This window comes from Pristis pectinata, chromosome 13, assembly GCF_009764475.1.
Source record: "Pristis pectinata isolate sPriPec2 chromosome 13, sPriPec2.1.pri, whole genome shotgun sequence".
In the NCBI taxonomy this organism is placed as follows: Eukaryota; Metazoa; Chordata; class Chondrichthyes; order Rhinopristiformes; family Pristidae; genus Pristis; species Pristis pectinata.
The window spans coordinates 40,354,357-40,381,815 of NC_067417.1; the positions used below are offsets into that span (position 1 = coordinate 40,354,357).

The following is a 27,459-nucleotide window of genomic DNA, read 5'->3' on the forward strand; positions in this document are numbered from 1 at the left end:
GACGAATTAACAGATGAAATGGCTGAGATTAAGATACAGATCACCCTCAATATGATTTAATGGAGGTGCAAATTCAAAAGGGTCAAACCTTCCCATTTCTATTTCATCCCCCATGAGATATCTCACTCAGCCCTTCCCATGGTGTGCTACCATGGACTTGGCCTCTGTGTGCTGCTGTTCTGCCCAGATCCATCCTAACAAAGCACATTTCTTTGTTTTCCAAACAATACATTATATTTCAATACATTTTTACAGATGCACCAGAGAAAGCATCCTGTCCAGATGCATCACAGCTTGATACGGCAACTGCTCAGCCTAAGATCACAAGAAATCACAGAGAGTTGTGGACACAGCCCAGTCCATCATAAAAACCAGCCTCCCCTCCACTGACTCTGTCTACACTTCCTGCTGCCTCGGAAAAGCAGCCAGCATAATCAAAGGCCTTTCCCACCCTGGTCATTCTCTCTTCTCCCCCGCCTTCCATCAGGCAGAAGATACAAAAGCTTGAGAATATCTACCACCAGGCTCAAGGACAGCTTCTATCCTGCTGTTATAAGGCTCTTGAATGGACCTCTTGTATGATAAAGATGAGCTCTTAATCTCTCAATCTACCTCATCATGGCCCTTGCACCTTATTGTCTACCTGCACTGCACTCTCTCTGTAACTGTAAAACTATATTCAGCATTCTGTTATTGTTTTCCTTTTGTACTATCTCAATTTATTATGTATGGATTGATCTGTCTGGATGGCATGCAGACAGATCAATGTATCTTGGTACATGTTACAAAAATAAACCAATTAATACACTTACCTCACTTCAACTTTCTGAGCATTTTCACAGATGTTCAGAGACTGGGCCAGCAGAAGAACAGTGTCTGACGGGATGCTGTTATCACTGATACTGAGATGAAGAAGAGGCAACAAAAGGGGAAAGAGCAAAATCAAGTTTGAGTGCTTCCTGTGTGAGCATGGTAGCACGAAAGATAAACTGACCTTTGACACATGACTGCCCAATCTTCATCTGACTGAGAAAACCTCTGACTTTTCAGTCTAAAAAGCTACCTGTCAGGCAAGTATTTCGCTAACATTGCTGCTCTGCGAGAAGGTGGAACTGTACTCTGCCGAGATACTATAAGAGAAAAATATCTTAAAAGCATCTGTGACAAATTACACAGACCTATACCTTACATCAGAGCAAATTCTGCAATTCTTAACTGGAACCTTTGCCACATTTTAAGATCCAAATTTAAGCAACTTCCCACAACTCAGCAAGTGAAACAATCCTAGTCATGCAAGTCCTCAAAAGGACACTTAAATGAATTCATCTGTAATAAAGTAGTTCTTTTACATATTCCAGTGCGATTAGATTTTCTCAAAGTCACAGTCAGTGAATTTATAAAATGTAAGGAGCGCAGTACACTTTAGATCTCCCAGCAATCTAATCCCACTACATGGCAATAATTCATGCCGGAAGCGTGGCGACACTTGTGGGCTGCCCCCAGAACACTCTACGCAAGAAAAGGTGCATTTCACTGTGTGCTGCGATGTACATGTGACTAATAAAGATCTTATCTTATCTAATCCTATTTCAGGTGTACTGGATTGCTTACTTCAAAGTCTCCAAGTCCTGTAGATGTGGGAGGTGATGCAACAACTCTGCAATAGCCTCGTTACTCAGTGCATTATTTGATAAGCTGCAAAAAGAAAAGATGCATAGCAAGCTATGGAAAATACTTCTTGAGGTATTGTTCAATAAATTCAAGCTTCTGTATATCGAGGAATAGAAACTCAACCAGGGGAGAAATCCTTGAGAAACGGCAGCAGAGGCTATTTTCCTTGCACTCAAGGGTTTTGGCAATATTGCAACCAAGTTCCAACTACTAGATTTGGAGAACTCTCATGAAAAGTGACTCCATGTAAATAATACAAATACAGTAAAACTCCAGTAATTTGGCACCCTCGGGACTTTGGTGGTGCCAGACTGGAACATTTTCTGGACTATTAGATATTACTCCCATTACTGCCCCAGCACACTTTTATTTCACTGTTTTTACATGTTATACAGTTGAATAAACATTTTCCAGTAAACTTGGTGAGCTTAAAGAGAATGGAAACTATACAAGCACTCCATACCTGGGCTCTGGCCACAAACCGATCCATGTTCCTGATCTCTGGTGTCCTGGACCCAGCCCTGGCTCCAGCCGCTCACCCAGCTCATAATCCAGATCTTGGCCCCCGGCTGCACTCTGGATCCCTGGCTCACACTCTGTACTCATGAGTGAGCGAGGTACTGAACCATCAGGACTTCCAAGCCATCAGGTGCCAGATTACTGGAGTTTCACTGTATTGTGCTCCTGATATTCATGGATCCTTATTTAAGCTGCTGATATACTTGTACAGATAAAACCAGAGTACAGTGGACTTTCTATAGTGTGAAGGTGTGCTGTCAGCAATCCCATTCTGTGCTCAGGTGGTACTAGATCCTTTACCTGGATATTTACTACATGCAAAGAGCTTCACACTATAACCAACAGATTTCTGAAATTTTGATGGTGCAATTCTGAGCTATGTGATCTAGGCACTTAAAAGACTCTGTAGCATGCGTACAAAGTCCCAGAGCTCTCAAAATGAACATTTTAAAGGATTCCATACACTCAGTGCAACATATTGGGTGTGGCTCTCATACATGTGAAGGTTTTGCTCCGTGAACAGTACTTCATTCCAGGAACAAGATCCCAATCTAAGGGACCTAGTGGACCCTGTGCAGATATTTTTTTCTCCTGAATTTCCCAAACTGTGCCATTTGACGTGAGTGTGTGTGTGCATGCATTGTGCGTGTGTGTGTGTCTGTGTGTATGCGTTATGCGTGTGTGTGTGCGTGCATTATATGTGTGTATGTGCATTATATGTGTGTGCGCGCGCTTGTGTGCATGCACGTGCGCGTGTGCATTGTGGAGGGCGAATGTGTGTTTGCTTATGTGTGTACAGGTGTGTGTGTGTGTGTGTGTGTGTGTGTGTGTGTGTGTGTGAGAGTGTGTGTTTGCTTATGTGTGTACAGGTGTGTGTGTGTGTGTGTGTGTGTGTGAGAGAGTGTGTGTGTGAGAGTGTGTGTTTGCTTATGTGTGTACAGGTGTGTGTGTGTGTGTGTGTGTGTGTGTGTGTGAGAGTGTGTGTGTGAGAGTGTGTGTTTGCTTATGTGTGTACAGGTGTGTGTGTGTGTGTGTGTGTGTGTGTGTGTGTGTGTGTGTGTGAGTGTGTGTGTGAGAGTGTGTGTTTGCTTATGTGTGTACAGGTGTGTGTGTGTGTGTGTGTGTGAGAGAGAGAGAGAGAGAGAGAAGGGGTAGTGGAATTTGCCAGGGTGAAGTGCAGCCTTCTGGTGCCTCATCCAAGTGTACTTTGCCCCTGTCAATTTTATGTTCTAAAGGTAAGTTTCCAAATTCCACAATGATTTCAATATTGCAGCACATCCTGCTTAACAGTTGAGTGTGTGGTCCCATGCCCACAATTTTACCAACATTACTGATGCCCTTGGTGCCTGCCAGCTTCCCCAAGTTCATGCACCTGAGCCAATCTGATAACAACTCTGCATTTTGTACCTTGCTTTTAATTCAACTTCTGATGTTCCTTTGCATTCTGCTTTAACTCAGATTACTCATCTGCTTTTCCTCAATAAAATACTCAACAAGCTGTAGCCCCTTCTGACTACTGATGCCAAGCTGATTAAAAGGCACTGAGCCTGACCTTTGGTTCCTTTACCCACTGCCTTCCTATAGCCCATTTTCTATCAGCGTCTTGTACTTACTCAAGCTCTGTAAGTGCAGAACATGTTTTAAGGATCAAGCAGAGCTTTCTCATGGCCTCACCATCCATTTCACACTCTTCAATGCTGCAACACAAAGTACAAGATGAACCCTGAAGAGCTGCAGAAGACTCCATTTACATGGGCCCCTAGAATCTCTAGAGTTTAGAAGAATGAGGGGTGATCTCATTGAATACTAAAATTCTTACTGAGCTAGACAGGTATTTCCCCTGGCAAGGAGACTACAAGCTGGGGTCAAGTCTCAAGATAAGGTGTCAGCCATTCAGGATAGAGACATGAAGTATCTTCACCCAGAGGGTGGTGAACCTTTGGAATTCTCCATCCAAGACAGCTGTGGAGATTCAGCTATTGAGTATATTCAAGACCGAGGTTGACAGCACTCTCGATGCTGAGAGAATTGAGGGATATGGAATTAGTACAGGAAAGTGGCACTATGACAAAAGATGAACTATAATCTTATTGAATGGTGGAGCAGACTCGAGGGCTGAATGGCCTACTCCTGCTTCTATTTCTTATGTTCTTAGTCGAAACATCTGGACATTGACAAGAACTTTTGTATATTCTACTTAAATCAGTAATTCCCATTTTTTTTTCGAATATCTTATTCTCACCTTATTTTCTTTGGAAGATGTAAACTTTGCTTTCCACATTTATCTTTGAACAAGATTTCTTGTAATTCTCTTTTCTTGTGAAACCTAGAGTAGTTGAAAGAAATCGGTTGACATTACTCTGTTCAGTTGTATGTGTATGTTGTACAGTGGAATAAAAATACAGACACAGTCATATCTGGGTTGTGGGTGAGAAAAGTTTAATCAGACTCATCTTTGAAGGAACTGAGTTTCAGGGACAGAACACACTGCTGCTATGATAGAGCGAACTTAGCGATACTGACTCGGAATGAATTTCTGGGCAAAAGACAGCCCATTGCATCTAACTTCTCAGAATTTATGCTCTACGTGAACCACATCTCATCCATTTTCATCTAACCCTATCAGCAAAACATTTTGTGCATTTCTCCCTCATAGAGCTATCTTGCTTTCCCTTAGGTCACAATGACATGTACACCAATCAGTACAAATTCGACATCCCAGCCATTCCTTCGGCGAGTAATTTATTTTTCTTGAATTTTAAAATGGCCTCACATGTGAAGATTGTTTAGTTATGATCTCCAGTTTTGGATTTCCACCTGTGAGGGTGGAAATCCCCTTCAAACCCATCGCAATCTGAGAAACATCTCTTATGGCAGCTCTCAGACTTTGCTTTTTTCAGAGCAAAGTCCCCCAGTCTCCCCTGATGGGCACCATCTACCTTTGCAAAATGCCAAGGATGTACTTTGGTTTGTTGGACAGAAATTAAGGTCATCCTTCTTGCTCACTCTCTCTTTATTTTCCTCTCTGCATCACCTTTGGCTCCATTTCTATCTGTTCCAATCTCTGTTCCTGTTTCTTCCTCAGTCTTTAAATTGTGTTGGCTTAAGAGGCAAGACTGATAGTCCCACCATTCACCAAGGTCTCAGATGATCCATTGCATTTCCTCTTGTGGCAAAAAGATTTTTCTGCATTTATACCCTAGATGATACATTTGAGCAAATTCTATAAAAAAGTTGTTTTGTTAGGACTTGTACAATGCAAGATTACAGTCACTTCCTGCACTTAGAAACTTACTGATGCAAAGTGTAAGAAATGCTAAAATGTGAAAGAAATATTCCTTTAAGAAACATTATCAGCTTAAAGAATAGGAGAATTACCTGCGATCCCCATGGAACCTGATTAATCCTTTTCCACTCTTCCCCAAACTAAAAAAGAAGTGAAAATGTGGGTGAAGTTCATTACACATCAAGCTAAAAAACTGTTACAAAGTGTTTAACTCCAACTCTTGCTCTTTCTAGGCACACGCCATTCCCATTTGAAAATATGAATCCAAAACCTGAACCTCCTTGTCTAACGATACTGAGCAAGGACCTTCACCACCTGGCTTCCAAGGGTTCGAGGCAGCTCGACTCTGCCTTCTCAAGAGGAATTAGGGATGGACAACAAATACTGGCTTTGCCAGTGTGGCTCACAGCCTGAGAGTAAACAAAAAATATTGAAACCTGCAACACACGCTGCTTGGGTTTGGCTTGTGATTGGGCACTCATGCATTTTAAAATGACACACGGGTTTTAAAATCGCAGTACTTTTGTGCTCCAGTGGTGCCCCGCTGTTCAGAGGCATTAAGCAGCCCACCTGCACAACGAGACAACAGGTTGTTTCCCTTTCAGTGCAAAATAACCATTGAACTTTACTAAGTTACCAGTATGTACATTGTATATGGCATGAGATCACATACGCACCACAGGTTCAAACTGCCTTAACCCCCCCCATTATGTGAAAACTGTCGCCTGAAACTGCTTTTCACTGTATAAATGTGGCAATAATCTTCATTTGCTCTGATGTCCCAATACAGACAGGTTGGTGCCTGCTAAGCAGCTGCTATTTACAGTATACAGTCTGCATGTGGGATCACCTCCAAAACAGAACAGATCTTTCAATTAATTGCTGAGAATCTCCTTGGGCTGTTGTCCTGAGCAGCCAGTTTATCAGGTACACAAGGTCTCGCAATTGTCTGCAGAATCACAGCAGCCAATCAAGACGAGCTTCCCTGACCGTCCACCTCCTCCCCCCTCTTATCCAACCCTACCACCCCATTGGCATTCCCAAAGAAATTCTTGGCCCAACACAAATGGAACACTTAATTCCAATTTCAGAGATCCAGAAGAGTTCTTTCATATCAATAAAATCAACTGAGACAATATTTTGTAAATATAATTTTGGTTTTTCATTAAGCGCTTAATGAAGTGGCATGGTGGAGTAGCAGTTAGTTCAGTGACCCAGGTTTGATCCTGACCTTGGGTGCTGTCTGTGTGGCGTTTGCAGGTTCTCCCTGTACCTACATGGGTTTCTCCTGGGTGCTCTGGTTTTCTCCCACATCCCAAGGCCATGCTGCTAGGTTAACTGGCTGCTGCATTACCCCTTCTCTAGGTTATGACAAAAAGAATCAAAAGGGAGTTGATGGGCATGTGTGAGAGAGAATGACTTGCAGGGAATACAGGGAGAAAAGGGAAAGGGAAATAGAACTAATGGAATTCCTCCCACAGGAACCGACACGGGTCCAATGGGCAAAATGGCCTCCTTTTGTGTTGTTATAAGCATAAGGTAGTATTGAATTAGAGAATGATGTAGACAATTTGCAGAAAGAGCAGAAGACGTTCTGCTGGTGTCATTCAAAATGTTGAAGAATGGACTTACAAACGGAGGAGGATTTTTGTGTGCAGTAGAAAAGAGGACCGATCTACTTAATAAACTAGTTGTGACCTTTTACTTAGCGGACAGCACTGGATTGAAGGCTCCCTCCACCACCCCACCCCACCCCCACCATCTTGAAATTGGATTAAGGTTAAATATAGATCAAATACTGTGTGAAACCAGAGATCACAAGCTGCTGAGATCTTAGAAATATCATAAGAAGAAAACAAGAAATCTTTCTCAGGAGCTAAATGGTTAAGACCAAGCCTAGCGTAGAGCAGTCTGCACACAAGGAATGAGGAATGGGACAAATGGTGTATTCCCTCAGTGTTTTCTTATGAAATGTTTTGCTGGACTTTTCATTTAAGGAGGTGTTATTCTCAAACAGAAGTTCCAATGTCAATAATTTTGCAATGGGATAAACATAACCGAAACAAGCTTTGAAACTGGAAAATCAGGATCTTTTCTTTTAGTGGAAATTATAATATGTTACAATTTTCAAACCTCTTCATATCTTCAGCTTACCTTATTGCCACCTCTGTTATGTTTTTGATCTTGTTCATGCATTTAGCCAAGCAAAGGACTCCAGTCATTGTGATGAAGTTACTACTGACACTGCAGTGAGGAAACAAAGTTATTTTAGATATCCATGTTCATGGCTTGTTGTGGCAGTTGCTATCATTATCAACCAACTATTGGTGCTGAAGCAACTTTGGCAGCATTCTTTCAAAAGCCATCTACAATTTATCCCAAGGTGTTCAATATTTTTAACCAACATCTTTAATAATTTCCAAATGACGTCTTCAGTTCTTGGCTCCTTTCCTTAATCAAAGGCCTTACTATGGTCTGTAAGCATTAGCTTGCATTGAGACTGTGTTTTGAGGCAATTATCAGGTGACAACGTTAGTTTGCATTGTGCATCAGTAGTGTCCTAGGGAAACCTCAAACAGCAGGTTAGAAGCTGAGTCAGCAAGTTTCCTTGTTAATTAAAGATTTGGGCTCCCATTGTCCAGACAATGCAGGAAGATCACTGGAGCGTCAAAAGTGACAAAGAAAGAGCCAAGCCAAAGATTCTAAGTTATTTTGTATCTAGCACAACAGTCCAATGACATGCAGGGTAAACAGAAACCACCAGGTGTCTGATGAAGGATAATCATCACTTTCCTAGTTCCAATTGAGCACTCAGTGCTCTAATCTGCTCCCAAGTTACCTGGTCCCATTCTTACCAGTCCAACCATAGGCTGAGAATCAACTGCAGTACTTCTCTTCCTGTTCCCACAACATTGCATCTGGTATCCCCCTAAGGTTCCACTCTTGGCCCCTCAGACTTCTCATTTGCACGTCCTTACTCATCAACTTCAACGGAAAACACTGTGTCACTTTCCACATGTACCTTGGCCACACCAGACCTACCTCACCAAAGCCTCTCTCAGAACTAAACTGTTTCTAAACTGTGAGGCTGCTTATCTAACTCCTAGGTCACGATGAGCAAAGATTTCCTTCAAACTAAGTATGGGGAATCCCAAAGTCACATCACAAACGTTGCTCCCTCTCCACTGGCTCCACCTCTCTCCTGTAACTGAGACTGAACCAGACTGTTCACAGCGTTTGTGTCTGATGTGACGTGATGATCAGCCTTAGACCATGAGACCAAGAATCAAGACTGCACGTTCCCACCTCTGGAACATTACCCACTCTGCCCAGCTCCGGCTCAGCTGCTGCTGATATCCTGATCTATGCCATCTGTTACCCTGCACTTGACTGTCCCAGTTGGGTCCTGGAAACCCTCCTCTGTTCTGTCCTCTGCAAATGTAGGATCACTCAAAAATGCTGCCCCCTACTCACACCCAGTGCTTTTCATCCATCACCTCTGTCCTCAACAATCTACATTAGCTTCTGGTATTGATCTTAAAATTCACATCCTTGCTTTCAATCATTTCTTGATGTCTCCCTTCTGTAGCTCTCTGTCCTCTGATACCTGCTTTCCTTGAATTCTTCCCTCCGGAGTGAGCCACAGCTTGTGCCCATAGGGAGACATTCCTTCAGCTGATGCCAAGGCCATCAACTTTGGAACTTCCCACATCCAATGACAACGTCAGTAACAGCAGCAGGACATGAGATACTAACATCATGATTGATCCAACCTTGGCCTCAGTTTCACTTTACTGTCTGTCCCTCAAAATCCTCGACTTCCCTATAGTGCAAAAATGTGTCCACTTCAGCCTTCAATATCTTCAATAACTAGGTCACCACAGGACTCTGGGGTAGAGAACTCCCAAAACTCAAAGTCCTTTAAATGGGTGACTGGCTATTCTGCAATAATGCCCCTTTGCCCTAGATTCCACCTACAAGGTAAATTGTCCTCTCAATATCAACCCAGTCAATTCCCTACAGAAGCTTATATATTTAAATATCACCTCTCATTCTTCTAAATTCCTGGAAGTATGGGCCCATTCAGCTCAAATGTTCCTCATAAGACAATGCAGTAATTCCAGGCATTAACCTGGTAAACCTTCTCTGAACTGCATCCAATGCAGGATTTTCCTTCCTTATTGAAGGAGACCAAAACTACACACTGTTCTTCAGTTCTGGTGTCACCAATGCTCTGTATATCCGTAGCAAGACTTCTATACTTTTACACTCCATTTTCCCTCACATTAAAGGCCAAGATTCCATTTGCCTTTCTAATTTCCTGCTGTATTTGAAATGCTAACTTTATGTTTCATGTATGAGAATGCCCAGATCCTCCTCTACAACAGCAGTTCCTAGTGTCCCCCTATTCTAACAATATTATGCTTTTCTATTCTTTCTTCCAAAATGGATAACCTTATATCTCTCACATCACACTCCATCTGCCACATTTTTGCCCACTTGCTTAACCTTTTGTAGTCTCTTTGTATCTCCTCACATCTTTCCAACCTACCTTTAGATCATTAGTAAATTTAGCTACAATACACTTGGTCACTTCACCCAAATCATTAATAAAGATTGCAGGGCAGTAGACTGGTTAGAGGACTTGAAGTAAACTGTGATGATAGTTTCTAGTCCTAAAGTCACACATAGTTTGTAAATAGTTGAGCCCCAGCACTGATTCTTGTGGCACCTACTAGTTAACCCTGTCAACCTGAAAATGACTCCATTTATTCCAACTCTCTATTTTCTGTTAGTTAGCAAAAAAAATCTATTCATGCAAATATATTACCCTCAATGTTACGAGATCTTACCTCATGCAGTAACCTCTCAAGTGGCACCATACCAAATGCCTTATGGAATCCCAAATATATCACATCTACTGGTTAAATCACACGGCTGATGCAAACTGGAGGAACGACACCTCATATTCTGTCTTGGGACCTTACAGCCTAATGGAATAACATCGAATTCGCCCACTTTAAGTAAACCAACCTGCCCCCATCTTGCCTCTTCTTTTCTTCCCTTTCCCAGCCTCTCTCTCATTTTTCTCCTCGCCATTTCTCTCTCTCTCTCTCCTTTTCCTCCCCTCCCCCCATGCCGCCTGCCTCCACACCTTTGGCCCATCCCCTGGTGGATCTGCTCTCCCCTCCTCCCCCGCACCTGCCTATCACTATCTCTTACCTGCATTTACCTATCACCATCTTGTGCCCACCCCGCCTCCCCTCTTTTGACCACCAATCACTGCTCTGTTCCCCCCCCCCACCATATATTGGGCTTCCCCTTTTCCTCTCTTCAGTCCTGAAGAAGGATCCTGACCCAAAACATTGGCCGTCTGCTTTTCTCCACGGATGCTGCCTGACCTGCTGAGTTCCTCCAGCATCTTGTTGTTTTTTCACATCTACTGGTTCCTCTTTATTCATCCTGATAGTTGTTATTGTTGCATTTGCATTCAGAATGAATGGAAATAAACCTTTTGAGTCTTTACTACAAAGCAAAGTGGAGATAAATGGTATTCTTGATAGACTCTTGCTAATGTGGGATCCAGGTCACAATATCTAATACTTCAGCAACAAAGCAACATACAAGCCATGCACAATACGTTAATTCATGGTATCATGTCTCTTGATATTTACTGCTCCATATCTATGCTGAGATAGGGAAAGATCTTACAATCTTCCACAGCAACTATCATTAAAAAGCATAGATTTAGCAGCACAAGTTGGCAGCCTCACACATGTACCAACAAAATTTCAGGATATCAGACCTAATTTATAATCTGCAATTCAATCCACTTATCCTGTGTAGTTCATTAGCTGAAAGCAGAATAAAACATCATTGAATAAAACTTTCCATTTTATCTGATAGAGTCTCAATTGGATTTCTGTAATTACTTACTTGATGAGCCTTCCAACACGCAGCTTCGGTAGCAACTCAACTAACTTGCTGAATCCTCTGTCTCCAAGAGCGTTATCAGATAAGCTGTAAAGATAAATGAGCTGTGTAAGTACAGAATCATTCATATGCAGAGCTCAGGCTTCTCGACCCACACAATTTGTCTGAAAAGCAATCGAGCAAGCCTACTCTGCAATGCTTTCTCCTTCAAGTGTTTATCCACTTCCTTCTTGAAAGTTTTAATTGAATCGTTTTCTCCCATCCCATCAGGTATCCAATCCAAATCCCAACCATTTGTTGCCTAGAAATATTTCCTCATGCTGCCAGTTAACATTGCCCGTCACTTTCTATCCTTGTCCTCTTGTTGTCAAACCTTACATCAATGGAAAGATTTCCTCTTCAATTATGCTAAACCCTTCTTGATCATGTGCCTTCAGTCTTCTCTGTCAATTCCAAGCAAGCATTCGCGAAGACAAGTGAAGACCAGCAACCAAAGAGCCAATATGTGATGGTCATACAAAGAAATAAACCTCATGTGGTTCTCTACAAGCAAACACCAGTTTGTACACCTTTGTTGAAGCCTAAAGCTTTACTCTTCCTTTTTCTATGTGATACAGCCTCAGCGTCATCCACAGAAGTTACAGGCAGGCTGCTATGACTGCTTTATTTCTTGTCAATGACCTCTGAATGTTGAAGTCCCTCAGGCCTGTGGCAAATACCAGTGTTCCTGTACCTAGACAGCAAGAGGGAGAGCGAGGCGCCATCTCAAGTAATAACAGTTGAAGGGCAATGGGGTGGTGCTTAGAGATTGGTTTCCACTTTTTTGTCCCCTTTCACCATCATCCCTCTTATGGACCAGCTACCCAGTCTCTGGTTCATTGATGTGAAACATTAACTCTGTTTCTCTCTCCTCAGATGCTGCCTGACCTGCTGAGTATTTCCAGCTTCTTTATCTACCCGTCTGCTGAAGACAGGGACATGCACAATGGTGGGGCCAGCAGGGATACAGGTCCCTCAACAATTATTAAACACGTCAAGGCTCTGTTAAAAATGCCAGTTCAAAGGTGTTCAGATTTAAATTCGTGTGCACATCTCTGACTGGTGAGCCACTTGGTCTGGATCACTGATGTACGATAAGGCTCAGGTTCAGCGGCCATCATTTATTTTAGGCACAAAATATGTTGGTCTCTAGAATCTGCATAACTCTGGTCAAGGCCTACATGGACTCATTCCATGACATCTCATATGTTACTCATTGCTTCCATTCAAGAAACATCCTTGCAATGCCTGCAACATCAAGGTGGGCTTCTCTAATCTCTCTGTGTGGACCAGACACAGGAAGACCTACCAAGCTGCAGCAGGTTTTTTTTTTAAATGGACCTTCAACGATTATCCTCCCTCACTGTAGGTCACCAGGGTGCCAGAAGTGTCCAGCATGGGGAGGGTCATGTTGTTGACACAGCCTCTCCACACTGACCCAATCACCATTGCCTGCTCTTGGCACCTGGTGCAATCCCAGCTCAGTGATTAACAGAGCCCACCAAAGTGAAAGTACCTGAGCTGGTGTTCAGTAAGCAATGTTTTTGTCAGTATTGAGTGGCTACTTACATTTCTATTTAATTATCCAAATATTGACAGTAAAGTTGCCCTTTGGACAAACAAATAGATCCAAGAAGCTAAATATCCTACATAGATCTAATGAGTCAAATGAAGCTAATCATAGGAATCCCATTTAATGGACCTAACTTACATTAAATAAATACTTGCTATCCATAAAAAAATAATTAACTGCTAATTAATTTCAAATAAAAGCAACCCATTAATTAATTAATATTAGAATTAAAGAGCTATATTATTAGCAGAAATAAATTCCTGTTAAATAATTAAATCGATGGAGACTGGAGATGGCAGCACAGGCAATGTGTCAGGATGAGAACTGTTGGAGGCTCATGCATTTGTCCTTAATGTTATAATGCAAAGCCATGCTCTTTAACCCATTATCTCATGTGAAACATTTTGTTTGATGGTTTATGAGGAAGATTGTCTTGAATTGCTTATGTTGCTGCTCAGAGGCATTCAAAGCAGAGTCTTTGAGCTTGAGTACAAGTTAAAGACACTCTCTCATATGAAGTTGGGGGGTTGGTGGAAGGAGGGAGAGGAAGTTGGAATTTACAGATAGTTTTCTCCAGCACACAATCATGATGTGAAAAAAGAGTCAGGTGCAGAAAAAGGAGCTTGTGAACGTCAATCAAAAGTTTAGGGAAAAGCATGAGCAGATGGATGGTAGTCTGCAATTACTGGCCCTGTCCAACAGTTACGACATATCTGCAGCCAGCAAGGAAAAGGATGAAAGCTTTAGGGAGGATGGCCAGATTGCTAACAATCGTATTGTGAACCAGTTGGCAGTCTAAGGGAGGAAGTTATAATCAGAGGCACTTATATTTAAAAACCCTGACCGCTGGTAAAGAGAGGCCCTTTGCCTCTGGGTTAAGTAAATTTGGATGAAGGTGACCATGTGTGAGACAGGTCTGTGCAATAAAATCTAGAAGATGGAATCTGAGTCATCCCCATTTTAGAAGTTCCCAACATCACAATGTTCATGCAACATGTAGAAATTGATCCACTTTATGTTGGTGATAATTAAACTGCCGAGAAATTGGAACATTTATTGTAATAATGAAATAGCTAAATAAGTAATATTATTTAATGATTTCTAAAGATAAGTACATAAAAAATTAAAAGGAAAATTGCTAACAGAAAGAGGAGGAAAATGCTAAAACAGCACATTAGAGAAAACTCTTTTGCCATCACTTACTCTAGTTCTGCCAGATCATTGCAGTGCTCAAGTGTGGAGCCCAATTCCTCCAAGTGCTCCAGTTGAAAGTGACAGCTGGTCAGACTGCAAAGGAGTTCATGAAGAGATTAAGTGAATGTCTGAACACAGGGAGCTCAGTGAACACCAACAGACTGGCTCAAACAACTCATTCATAGGATCTCACGCATGGAAGCAATGTCAGAACAGGAGGAAAGGCTAAATGATACTAACTGCAATGGTTTAGGTTTGGGATGGTGCCTCTGCATTGCTTGCTCTAATTTGTTCTCACTTGGTGTGTGCCCTGCCTCGTGTTTTCTGTGAGCCTACATCAAAGTGTCGCTATATTATTGATGCAAGATTCCCCTAACCAGTTTGGATTTTAGAATCACAGCCATCAAAAATTGAATAGGGAATCTTCAATCATAAAGACAAATTTTAATCCTTAAATTTGGTTATTCTCCTTCCTGCACTATTATTACAGGGGAAGTTAAACATTTGCCTTGGATGACAGCACATAACAACAAGTATCTGTTGTAGATAATATCTGACATGCACAACGGATCCAGGTGTTTAACAGGAGGCCAGTACAAGACCACTCATTCTATACTACCACCCAAGGCAATTCTATACTTGACTCCTGACTTGACTCCATTTGATTGGAGGTCATTCATTTTCCCTGCTAAGCTCAAAGCACAGCTATTCTTATTGATTAGCTCCATCATAGTTGACAAGTATTTTCCAACCTATTAGTCTGCTACAGTTGTTTTGAAAAAATGATAGTTTGAATCACACAGTTAGTGAGATTAATCAACTTGAAAAAAATAGTGCTGAAGACATTTATTGCTCTGAAGGAATAATTTAGAGATAATCCACAAACTTTAGGAATCAACAAAATAATCACGTTTAGTAAGGACATAAGACACTGCAAATGCTGGAATTCTGAAACAGAAGCAGGAAAGTCAGCAGGTCAGACAACAGCTGTGCTCCCAAAATAAGCAAAGTAAGTAAAATCCATGCTCCTAAACAGCCCACAAGTCTCACCCATGTTTTGCTCTCCACAACTGTTGCTAGACTTGTTAAATCCAGAATTCCAGTATTTGTAGTGTTTTATGTCTTAACTAAACGTGATTATCTTGTTGAGTATTTGCAGCATTTCATTGTTTACAGTAAATGATCATTTTTGCTGTCAAAGCATTTGGCATCCATAGCTCATGAAATCTGATGAAAATGAAGCCCCAGGTCCAATAACGCTCTTCATGCCTGTCTGTCCAGATATAGGAATGGCTTTCTATGCCCACTCTATGCCTGCTTCGAGGCATGCTTCAACTTTGTGCATATTTACGATAAACCATGAAAGATTTTACTGGAATCATCTGCTTTAGGAATAAAATGATCCTGTACTATAAGTTCCTGGATTACTACAGTCATTAACAAAATAATTCATTGGTCATGAAGCATTTTGAGGGAGTTGCAGGACATAAGGCTAGGCCTTTCATGGGTCATTTACAGTACCTAAAGATCCGCAGCTTCTTTAGACCAATTTACCTTAGTTTTCTCAACAGTGTAGACATGGTCTTTGAATCTCCAGTGCTGCTCAACCTAAAATCCATCAGCTGGGTATTCAGTTCATCTCTGTACAATGAAAACAGATTGGACAATAAAAGAAATGTCAGTCTTGAGCAATATATGCCTTTACTAGAACAGGACAGAATCAAATATGACAACCTAACGTCTTATGGGAGGACAGAGAGGTGACGGGAGGATGCAATATCAATTGAAAACCTTTCCCTAGACCTGATAAAAGAAGATACAGTTATAAGGGGCATAGACAGGGTAGGTAGTAGGAAACTTTTTTTCCCCGAGAGCAGAGGCATCTAAAACTAGAGAGCACAGTTTCAGAGTTTTAGAGGGGAGCTGAGGAGGAAGAACTATTTCACTTGGAAAGTGGCTAGAATCTGGAACACTCTGCCTGAGTGGGTGATGGAGGCAGGTACTCTTGCAACATTTGAGAAATATCTGGACAAGAATCTGAATCGCCAAGGCACAGAAAGCTACGGACTTAGTGTTGGCAAAAGGGATGAGTACAGATAGGTATTTGATGGTTGGCATGGATGCTTTTAGCAAAAGGGCCTCTTTCTGTCCTGTACAATGCTATGACTATGCCTCGGATTTCTGAAATCCTTGATAGTTTAACTCTGCTTTGCATTGAAAGATGTTTAAATGGCAAATAAGCCTTGCTTCAAAAAGATATTTATTTTTCTTATATTCAAGGCTCATATTAACTGGTTAAATGTTCAAGTAAATTCAAAAATTGTAATGGCCAAGTTCGTTCCAGTAGTTTTTTTTTTAGCAATTTGGACTGGGTTCAATTTGAAGCACTGAATTGAGACAAATGAAGTGCAGCTAAGGCTACTCAATCACTACAACCATAGATGCTTATTTGAAAAGACGGCTGACAAAAAGGTTTCAATTTGTGGTTTTCACTGAAAAATGGACTGAATCAGAGAATCTGAACCCTGGAAACATTAAAACAATTCTGCTATCCACTGTAATAAAACTTGAATTTTATCTAGTCATTCACACAAAGAAATGCTTCAGATACAAACTCATAGTTATAGAAAGCAAATTCCAAAACACTGGCAAAAGCAATGTGGTTGGAAAATCATTTACTCGATCAACATAAATCAGTGATCCTGATTTAGTCAGAGAGTGGACAATGTGAAAGAAGTTTGCAAACCACGATTCAGCACTGAAGTGTTCAAGTGATTGAAGTTTAGTTTAAGTGAATCCCTTCTCTACAACACTTCTTACCTGCAATCAGTGCCTTCACAGTGCTCTGTAAACTTAATTAATACTGTCTGGTGACATTTCAGGCTGTGGAAATGAAATCGCAAACAAAAAATTAAAATTTAATGCCTATTACTCAACCTTTCGCGATTGAGGCCTATGAAACTGATTACCTGGTCCCATCAAGCCGTTAGAGTGTGGGAGTGTAGGAATCTACCTCCCACCCCAAAACCCACTCCCCCCACTCCCCACCCCACACACCTTCAGCCCTTAATAGCACAAGCTATACACCAGAGGTATAGGCATGCAGAAATATTTTGTCATGGTCATCATTATCAAATCCAGTTAAATCTAAAAAAAAAATTAATAAATGTAAGACATCTCTTCTGCACTCGGCTTGGCAACCAGTGTAATGTGGGAACAGGAGAGTGCAGTCAGCAACGGTTCCCCGACCCAATGGCTGCAGTGATACCAGAAACCATGCACAGTTATTCATGGACGGTGGAAGGACTGACCACGGCTACAAGGGTTGTCATGAGAAAACCAGCTGCTCATGCCCAAGGGATGATGCAGAGCAGCCACATGGGTTTGCTGCTGGCTCGTCACATGCTGAGGTGAAGTCAGAGCTCTGCACACACTCCAGTCACTCTGCAAATGGAAACCACGCTGCCAGACAACTGCAATTCTCAGAGATCCTATCACATGCCTGGCTCCCAATGGCCCTGCCTTATATGGAAGTCACAGGATGATTGGCCTAACCAGGCTGAGCAGGCGTTTATTCCCACCGTGACCATACTTCAGTACAGTGTATCACCCAGCTACCCCATTCCTAGCCCTCAAGATGTGCCCATCGAACCTACGCCACATCACAGGAATGTCACAGAAATATCAAAAGAAGTTGATCTTGCTTGTGCGATGGCAGTACTGTCTCAGCTCATTATAAAGAGCAGTTTGTTGGAGAACTGCTGGTGTTTGTGGCATTCCGCATGAATAACTACAATGGCAGTTCATTGTAAAGAGCGAGCTTGTTGGTTAATAAGACAACAGCTGCTGCTGGTAGTTGTGGAGATGCAATTTGCATGAATAAACCACAATCAATGGAGGTGGGGTAGGGAAAGAAAATTAAGAAAAGGTAAGAGCATAAAATTATAAGAAAATAGGAGCAGGGGTAGGCCACTTGGTCCTACAAGCCTGCGCTGCCATTCAATGTACTCATGACTGATCTGCCTCATCTCTTCTGTGCCAGTTCCTCAAAGCTCTCAATTCCCTGATCTTTCAAAAAATTACGTACTTCCTCTTTACATATTCCCAATGATCCAGCATCCACAACTCTCCAGGGTGGTGAATTCTAGAGATTCACTGCCCTCTGTGAGAAGAAGTTCCTATGCGCCTCACTTTCAAATGACTGCCCTTGAAGATTGTAACTACCCCTTGTTTGAGATTCTCCCACCAGTGGAAACATCTCAACTTCTACCCTATCAAGCCCACTCAGGATCTTATATGTTTCAATAAGATCACCCGTCATTCCTCTAAAATCCAAAGAACATAGATCTAATGTCTTTCATTCCATGTGACAGCACAATCCTTTCATTCCAGACATTAGCCCAGTAATGTCAGGAGACCAACTACATTGTTACAGCAATAGGCTTGAAGGAGCTTTTGACTTTTTTCCATAATGAATACATGAATCAGCACCACATCCACAGGTTTACATACCTACCCACTGCACCATCAGCAAACTTTGGTTGCAAGGTTGTCTGCAGCAATAAAATTATTCTTAGGTTACAACATTGGTTATTATGGTTCATGCCCAATTCGACAGAGGAGGGGATGATAAGGTTTATCCTTGATTGCCGTATTGTAGTGGGTTGATATGAGTAAGAGGCTTACTGTGTCACTTCAGCCAGCCTCTTATTCATTGACAGAATCTAACACATCAAATAGGGTGGGAGTCATGTGTAGGTTGGATTGGGCAAAGATGATGGACTTCCTTACTTAGTGGACATGGGTGAACCAGTTAAGATTTTAAGGCAATCCAATGATTCAGGATCACCTTCACTAACTTCAGCAGCATTATTTCCAGAATGTTTAAAACTATATGCAAATTCTTCAATCAATATGTTGGGATTTGAATTCATACCTCTGGATTATTGGTCAAGAGGCAAAATACTATGAATGTCTGAAATCTGAAATAAAAACAGAGAATGCTGGAAATATTCAGCAGGTCAGGCAGCTTGCGAGGAGAGAACATTACAGGCTTATTATCTTTCCTTGAAAATGTAAAATGTGAAGTGATACATAGGTTTTAAGTAAGTATGGACACTTTAATTCTCCTCCTCATACCCAATCTGATCTCTCTTTCAATACCTCTGTTCCATTGAACCTCAAGGACAACACCTCCTCATTTTCACGAGGCACTTCACAGCTTTGCAGATTCAGCAATTTATAATCATTATCATTGCCTCTATTTTTCAGACAGCAGCTGTTGATAATGATTCTGTATTCCCACTGGTAACACCTTGTTCTTTTTTAAATATCCCCTGATGATTATTTTTTGTCCTGAACCATCACTTAATCACTCCTGCCTCCATCCTATCCTTTTGTTTATCCTCCCTTCCAACTTTCCCTGCCCCTGTAGTCTCTTAATCCCATTGCTTTTTTGATTCTGGTAAAACATCAGCCTGAAACATTTACTTTCTCCACATACACTGCCTGACCTATTTTTATGTCAGGTTTACATGTCCTGTAACATTAGCACCATGCATTCATACGCTTCCCTGTGGACACCTGTGCATGATTTCCATTCAATGTAATGTCACTTTGCCATTGCTGTTCATGACCAATTTTCTGCCTGATCCAATGGACAGGTGTTACTGAATTCTCTATATATGTTGATATCAGGGGAGTACTGTGATCACATCAGATCGGGGAAAAGTGCAAGGACGTGACCAAGATTTCATAACAAGATTCTGTACCAATTCTTTGAAAATATTCTCATATGATGGTATAATGTAACTAATATTGCATAAAAACCCACTAAATGATACATCAGTTTGAAGTTTCCTTCAAATGGAGGGTCTTCCACTGGCTCATTTCATTCCTTGGCATAATTAGGAAGAGCTGCTCTCAACAGAGGCTCCTGTAACCCTGAACCTCAATTTGTGCTTTACATCCTGCACGTTACCAAGTCTGTTGAAGAAAAAATGCTGTTGTTTACCTCACTTTTATTTCCAGCACATTCGGGTATCTCTTCAGGACTGTTACCAAGCAGAGAACACCGGATTCAGAGAAGCCATTGTTGCTGAGGCTAAGATGGAGAGGAATTTTAAAAAAGGTTGAAAAATGAGCACATTTCTCAAGATATCAATGACCAAATACCAACTGACACAGTGAATGGTGGTCACTATTTAGCTTCACTAATGCTTGTGTGGCACCTGAACCACCTTGATTTTATGGAAATAGTATCCTTGAACCCAAATTAATGCACTCTCCTCAGAATATCCCCATTCTTCTGTTGTTGGCTCTGCCTCATTTACTAGTAATGTTACTCACACATTGTCCTACTGCAGGGCCCACTTAGTGATCTCAGTGTCATGTGACATCAGTAATTTTATTTGGAAAAAAGTGAAGAAACTAGTTTATTTAATTATCCATTAATACACAGGTCTGAATTTCAAATGGGCGAGAAGCTCGTTAATATGTGTGCTGACATTCTGCCTGAAAACTGTCTCAGCCATCTCTGTAATTCAACCCATACCTGCCACGGTGTGCACCACACGAAGGCTTACTGTTACCAGCTGATACACCATGAGTTGCAATGCGCGCCTTAGTATTAAGGACAAACGATTCACAGACTTACTTAATTAATTTGGAAATGTGAAATTCTGGAAGGAACTCGACAAGTTTTCTTAAACCGTGGTCTTCCAATTCGTTGCCAGACAAACTGAAGAAAAACACAGGAAGTTGATATTTCTGACAATTACAGGTGCAGCCTCAGTAAGACTCCATATATTTCCAGGTGTGGTCTGACCAAGACCCCTATAATTACAGATGTGGTCTCACCAAGGTCCTGTATAATTGAAGTTGTCCCTTCTTCCTTCTGTCATGATCCCCCACCCTTCCATATTTCTTTTCTCTTGGCTCAGAGGGGAGCTGCAGCCCTCACTCCTTTGTGGCAGCACTGAAGGTAGACATTGAGGAGGACCTTCCAAAGCCAAGCTGCCAGCACCTACTGGTTCTGCCTGGGAGGTCAGCACTCCAGCCCTTACGCATGCCTGAACTGCAGTGCTGACCATCGCAATCACTGCCCTCCCATCCAAGAAGGCTGTGCTGTATTGTCGGAGTCTCTACAGCCCTCTGTTGTCAACGTGCCTGTTTTGCAGCAGTCAAAGCCCGGCCACATCCAAGAATCCCAGTAGCACCCGGAGAGTGGGAATAACGAGGGGCAGGCAAGGGTCACGGGCACTCGTCAGAGGGAGCTCCTTGTTCTGATAAGCTACATGGTGTAAATTACCTCAGTGGCTATTCAATTCACAAAATGTTTTGTTTTCCATATTTCCATACAATGTAGGAGGCCATTCGGTCCATCAATCCTATGGCATCACACGTTGCCCCATTAATTTTCCCTGCAACCTATCCCCATCAACTCCCCCCGGATCCTACCACGTACACATTGGAGGCAATTTACAGTGGTCAATTAAGCTACCAACCCGCATGTCTATGGGATGTGGCAGGAAACCAAAGTACGTGGGGGTAAACCCATATAATCACAGGGAGGGCATGCAAACTTCACACTGACAGCACCAGAAGCCAGGATTGAACCCAGGTCACTGGAGTTGTAAGGCAGCACCTCTACTAGCTGTGCCATTGTGCCACCCCTAATACAGACTGGAGACTTTTTTGGCTAACACTGGTCCCCCAGACCAGCTTCCTAGTCTTCAAAGATGAGGACTGGGGAGAAGTGAACACTTGACTTGCCTACAGAACTAATACTGACTTAATACTGTTAAATTCTAAATTGATTTGCAGTGCCTGTGCTTGGAAAGGGTGACTTAAAGGAATGTTGAAGGGATAAAATGATCTGAATAACTAAAGAGCGAGAGAGAAATGATTCCATCTGATGGGGAAAATCCAAAACAAAATGTTTGCATTCTTTGTGTCCAAGGAGACAGTGAATTGGCATTAGGGAACTTGGCTATTTCTTGTTTGAACTCCATGGAATCATTTTTGCAGCTTAGAATAGGAAATAGGCAACAAGAAATCACAATCATGTTCAGGGAAACTAATTGCAGTATTGGGTTGGACTCTTTATCCTAAGCTTCATATTCCAGCTCTTTGAAGGCAGCAGCAGCTGAGAAAGGGACATTGATTCCACATGTGGCCACTCTTGGTTTCTAAATCAAGGAACTTTTCCTCAATAGCTCCTTCTGTGAATTTCATTTGGGGATTCATCTGAAATCCAAAAAACTGCAGATGTTGGAAATCTGAAATAAAAACAGAAAGTGAGCCATATTCAGCAAGACGGGCAGCATCTGCGGAGAGAAGAACTGAAGTTCTGGGAAAGGATCTTCGACCTGAAACATTACCTTTGCTTCCCATTTCACAGATGCTTCCCGACCTGCTGACTGTTTTCAGCACTTTTGTTTTTTTTAATTTGGGATTCATTTACTCTGCCTGAATCCATTCCCGACCTATCTTGGTAGTGACCGATGCTGCGGGCCATTTGACAGCTTTGACAGCCCGTGAGCCTGGAGGCAGGGCTTCGCTGACTGTCCAGGTCATTTAGTGACGGAGCCAGACATTTGCTATCAGCAGGACACTTTTGGTAAGCTGAAGGTCAGGCTCCAGTCAGAAAACTGAGCCCGGGATCACACTGGAAGAACCAGCATGGTGCAAAGATGGGAGACTTACTTGCCAGTCACTGGAAGACTCTGCTTATTATGAGTTGCAGGTGCTGTGTAGAACTTGGCACCTAGTCCTAGGAGTAGGAGTTAGGTAGTGGACACTGCCCCATCACCCTCTGAACATTGTGTATAAGGCAGGCTCTAGGATGTTGTTTATACGGACTTCTAGAAGGCATTTGATAAGTGATTGTTAACAGAACTCTGGGTGGCTTTGGGGCACAACTGATAGAGCTGCTGCCTCACACTGCTAGCAACCCGCTTCAATCCTGGGTGCTGTCCGTGTCAAACTTGTCTGTTTTCCCCATGAATGCAGGGGATTCCTCCGGGTGCTCCAGTTTCCTCCCACATCCCAAAGACGTGCAGATTAGAAGTTTAATTGAATCACTGCAAATTGGTCCTAGTGTGCAGGTGAGTGGTAGAATCTAGGGAGAGTTGATAGCAGTGTGGGGAGAATAAAATTGGCTCAGTGTAGGATAAAAGGTAAATGCGAGCTTGACGGTCAGCAGAGTTCAGTCGGCTGAAAGGCATGTTTCTGTGACTCTGTGCTTTGGAAAACCCTCAAAACTTGCCTGGATCTTAATGAACGAAAGCCCAGACTGCAAATTCTCTGATCACTGCCTAAATGGGGAGAGGTCAACTGATCTGGGGCACAAAGTGTATCCTGGCCTTGATACACAGCTTTCAGAGACTGGTCGGAGCAGGGAACCAAGACTTCACAGCCAAAGCCGCCCGCTGTTGACACTGGGTGGACGTGACCAGGATGGTCAATGCCAATACTGAAGCACAGCACTTACATGAAGAGGCACAAACTTGACAAGAGCAGAGGTGAAGTTGTGGTGTCCCCTGGCTGAGATGCAGAGAACCAAGGGTCACAGTCTCAAACTATGGAGTTGGACATTCAGGTCAGTGTTGGGAAGAAGTTTCTTCCCATAGCGGGTAATGAATCTTTGGAATTCTCTACCCAAGAGGGCTGCAGAAGCAGAGACCTTTGGAATATTAAGGGAATTGCAAAACTGTTTATCACGCAAAAGATCAGCCACGATGTCAGGGCAGGCACATGGGGCTGAGAGGTCTGCTGCTGCTTCCACTCCTTTATGTTCTTATGCTCCAAGTACAATTAGTTATTGATATTAAGCAAAAACCGTTGTAATGAAATGATCAGGGTGGATGGCGTGCAAAACAAAGTTTTTCGCTGTACACGTGACAAAAATAAACCAATTTACCAAAACAAAAAAGAAACGAGACAGAAGTAAGCAATGGGGTTCACAAGAGTATTTTGTGGGGCTTCTCCCCTTTTCCATCAGTTCTCTAGGGCTTCCATGACTTTTACTCTTAAGGTGTTGAAGTTGCGTGAGAATTCCTGTGGTAAATTCAAAAACCACGGTTCTGGAAATCCCCCTAATAAAGTCACTGAATTCTTCACATTCACCCTGCTGTTATCTCCAGCGCCAAACAACTGTGGATTCCGGTCATGTTTGCCTTTTGGCAGCAGCAATTAAAGCCATTCCTTCAGATCCTCTCACAAATGACTTAGGCCTGCATAAACTATTCACGTTGTTGGGTGGGCGAATTGTATTTGGATCAATGTGCCTGGAGTGAGGCCCCATCTACTCTCTCAGGTGAATGTAAAAGATCCCAGCGCACAGTTTTGACTAAGGGCAGAGTAGTTCTCCTTAGTGTCTTGTCTGACCCTTATTCCTCATCGACCTTTCCGGAACAGATTATCATTAACACATTGCTGTTTGTGGAAGCTTGTTATGCACAAACTGGCTGCCAGATTTTCTACATTGCAACTCTGACTCCATTTCAAAATTGTGTCATTGTTTGTGAAACACTTTGTGATTTTCTAAACGGGATGCAAAAAGTACCAGATAATTACATGTTTTTCTTTCACTTTATAAGAAATATTGGCTGTTTTTGCAAATCAAAAGATGCAAATATTTCAAGAGGATGTTTGAGAGAGTACCCGTGTGCTTAAATCTATTAAGAGAAAGATGAAAGTAAACTTTGATCTGATTCTTCTCTGCACAAATCGCATGCAGTAATTGTTTTAAACCTTTGAGGGGAAGTGTGCTTTCTGTTTCAACGCATTATAACGAAGCTGTTAAGACTTACTCGATACATGCCAGCTGAGGACCATGCTGCAAGATTTTGCAGAGAGAATGCATATGCTGCTCTGTTAATTTGCACTTCACCAGACTGTAAAAGAAGAAAACACCAGCTCATGTAGATAAAACACTAACAATCCAACAAACCTTTCAATACAACTGTTTTTCCCCACCCCTTCAAAACCAGATGACACCCAAGTTCTTGACGTATCAACCATGCATCAGCAGCTAGCAGCCTTGACTTTCAATCAGAAAGTTGTCAGTTCAAGTCCCACTTCAGAGATGTAATCAATGCCTAAACATTACAGTACAGAGGGAGGGTTGGACTGTCAAATGACACATTAAGTCAAGAACCCAGCTCAGGTAGGCATAAAGTATTCCATTTAGCAAAGAAGAACAGGGGAGTCCTGGCCAACATTTATCCCTCAGTTAATGTCATGAATAAAACAGATGACCTAATTAATACAATCTACCTGTGTGACTTTGCTGCAATATTTCCTACATTTAACAGTGACTAAACTACAAATGGTATTTCACAAGCTAGAAAGTGCAAAGCAAAATCAGAAAGTTGGGAGAGGTGCTAAATGGTTAAATTATTATTTTATTTATAAGGAGGGCTAACTTCCTGCTGAGGTACTTGCTAATAATACAGCTCACAGGTCACTGTCACAAATCCACCTTCCACCATTCCTCGATGCAGTATGTTGTACAGTGAGACCTAACAACCCCAGAAATATGAAAGTCAAGAGCATGGATCAGTTATTTTATTTACATCTCAAAGCAAAAACTGCAACAAAAAAAAACAGCTGGTACAGAATGGTGTCACTGCCAACAACCAGGACAGTCACATATGTGTGCCTGAAGCCTTTCTGTTGATGTGACTTTGATCTGATGCACACACATCCAGCAATAAGTTCATCCTTATAGAACAACTGGTTTGCATCAATGAGGATGGAAATGGGGAAAACGCTAAGGAAATATTAACTGAATGGTATCAGAGTGGTTGATTGGGGGAAAATGGACTGGCAACAGCCCAAACTGATCACTGAAACAATGATGGTCTCCAACACGGGAGAGCCCAATCATTTGCCCTTGGCATTCAACAGCATTAGCATCACCAAATCCATCACCTTCAACATCTTGGAGGATCAACATTGACCAGAAATATGGCAGGGCCTGACACTCCAAGGCCTTTCCACCATTTAAAAGGTACAATTCAGGAGGGTGATGGAATAATCGTCACTGAAGATGGTTGGGCCTAGGATATTGCTCCAAGGAATTTACGTAGTGATGTCCAAGGGCTGGGATGATTCAATTCAAACAATCACAATCATCTTTTTTTTTGCAAGCTATGACTCCAACTATTGGAGAGTTTTCTCTTTGACGCTCATTGACTTGAATTTTACCAGGGTGCCTTGTGGCCACACTTGGTCAAATCATATCAGAGGCAATCACTCTCACCTTACCTCTAGAATTCAGCTTGTTGGCCATGTTTTGACCAAGGCTGTGATAAGCTCTGGAGCTGAGCGATTCTGGAGAAGTTCAAATGGGGCATTAGTGAGCAGGTTATTGGTGAGTAAGTGCTGCTTGACAGCACTGTTGATGACAGCCTCCATCACTTTACTGATGATTGACTGTAGACTGATTAGGTGGTAAACAGCCACAATGTATTTGTCCTGATTTTTGTGAACAGGGTGTACCCAAACAATTTTTCACCTTATCAGGTAGATGCCAGTGCTGTAACTACGTTGGAACAGCTTGGCCAAAGACACTGCAAGTTCTGGTGCAGAAGCACTCAGCACCACAGCTGAGAAGTTGCCTGGATGGTGTCTGGAACAATAGCCAACTGAGTGCCTTGCCACCTCCACAAAGGAAAGGATGGCCTCCGAGTCCCCAGGCAAAGCCCCGTGCAAATCTGATGCTGGGCTTTTATTTGCTTCTTGACACTGCAATTAACATCCCCAACGTAACAAGTATTTCACTGTCCAGAGCCGTCACCTTTCTTCCAGAGAAGTTGTTTGCATCTTTGCACCCTCCACCCACTCCTTGACATTGGTCAAAGGCCACTCCTGTCCAGCGATGCACAATTTACAGATCCAAGATCTAAACTAAAACAGAAAATGCTGGAAACACTCAGCAGGTCAGGCAGCATCTGTGGAAAGAGAGGCAGAATTAATGTTTCAGGTCAAGAATCCTTTGAGAGATCTGAAACATTAATTTCTGCTTCTAAGTGTTTCTAGCATTTTCTGTTTTTGTTTCAGATTTCCAGCAGTTGTTTTGATTTTCCGATGTAGCATGCATGGTATCAGAGTCACTATTAAACCGAGTCACTGTGCCTTTTCCTCTTGCTCTTACACCACTGCCTGAGGAAGCGACAGTTCTCGGCTACCCAAGAGGGGAAGGATTCAAAGACAGAGATGTTGGTATTGGTATATT

General features: G+C 42.2%; 1 protein-coding gene across 1 annotated transcript in view; it reads right to left on the reverse strand.

Moving 5' to 3' along the window:
- Positions 1–27,459, reverse strand: part of nlrc5 (NLR family, CARD domain containing 5) — a 201,130-nt gene that overhangs the window by 110,945 nt on the left and 62,726 nt on the right. The window contains exons 13-25 of the mRNA XM_052027934.1: positions 25,031–25,114; positions 20,872–20,955; positions 20,230–20,319; positions 17,037–17,099; positions 15,771–15,857; positions 14,226–14,309; positions 11,414–11,497; positions 7,631–7,720; positions 5,569–5,616; positions 4,433–4,516; positions 3,804–3,887; positions 1,612–1,695; positions 813–902 (exon numbers count right to left, since the gene is read on the reverse strand). Of these exons, the coding sequence (XP_051883894.1) occupies positions 813–902; positions 1,612–1,695; positions 3,804–3,887; positions 4,433–4,516; positions 5,569–5,616; positions 7,631–7,720; positions 11,414–11,497; positions 14,226–14,309; positions 15,771–15,857; positions 17,037–17,099; positions 20,230–20,319; positions 20,872–20,955; positions 25,031–25,114 (1,056 nt within the window). The remainder of the gene's footprint in view (positions 1–812; positions 903–1,611; positions 1,696–3,803; positions 3,888–4,432; positions 4,517–5,568; positions 5,617–7,630; positions 7,721–11,413; positions 11,498–14,225; positions 14,310–15,770; positions 15,858–17,036; positions 17,100–20,229; positions 20,320–20,871; positions 20,956–25,030; positions 25,115–27,459) is intronic.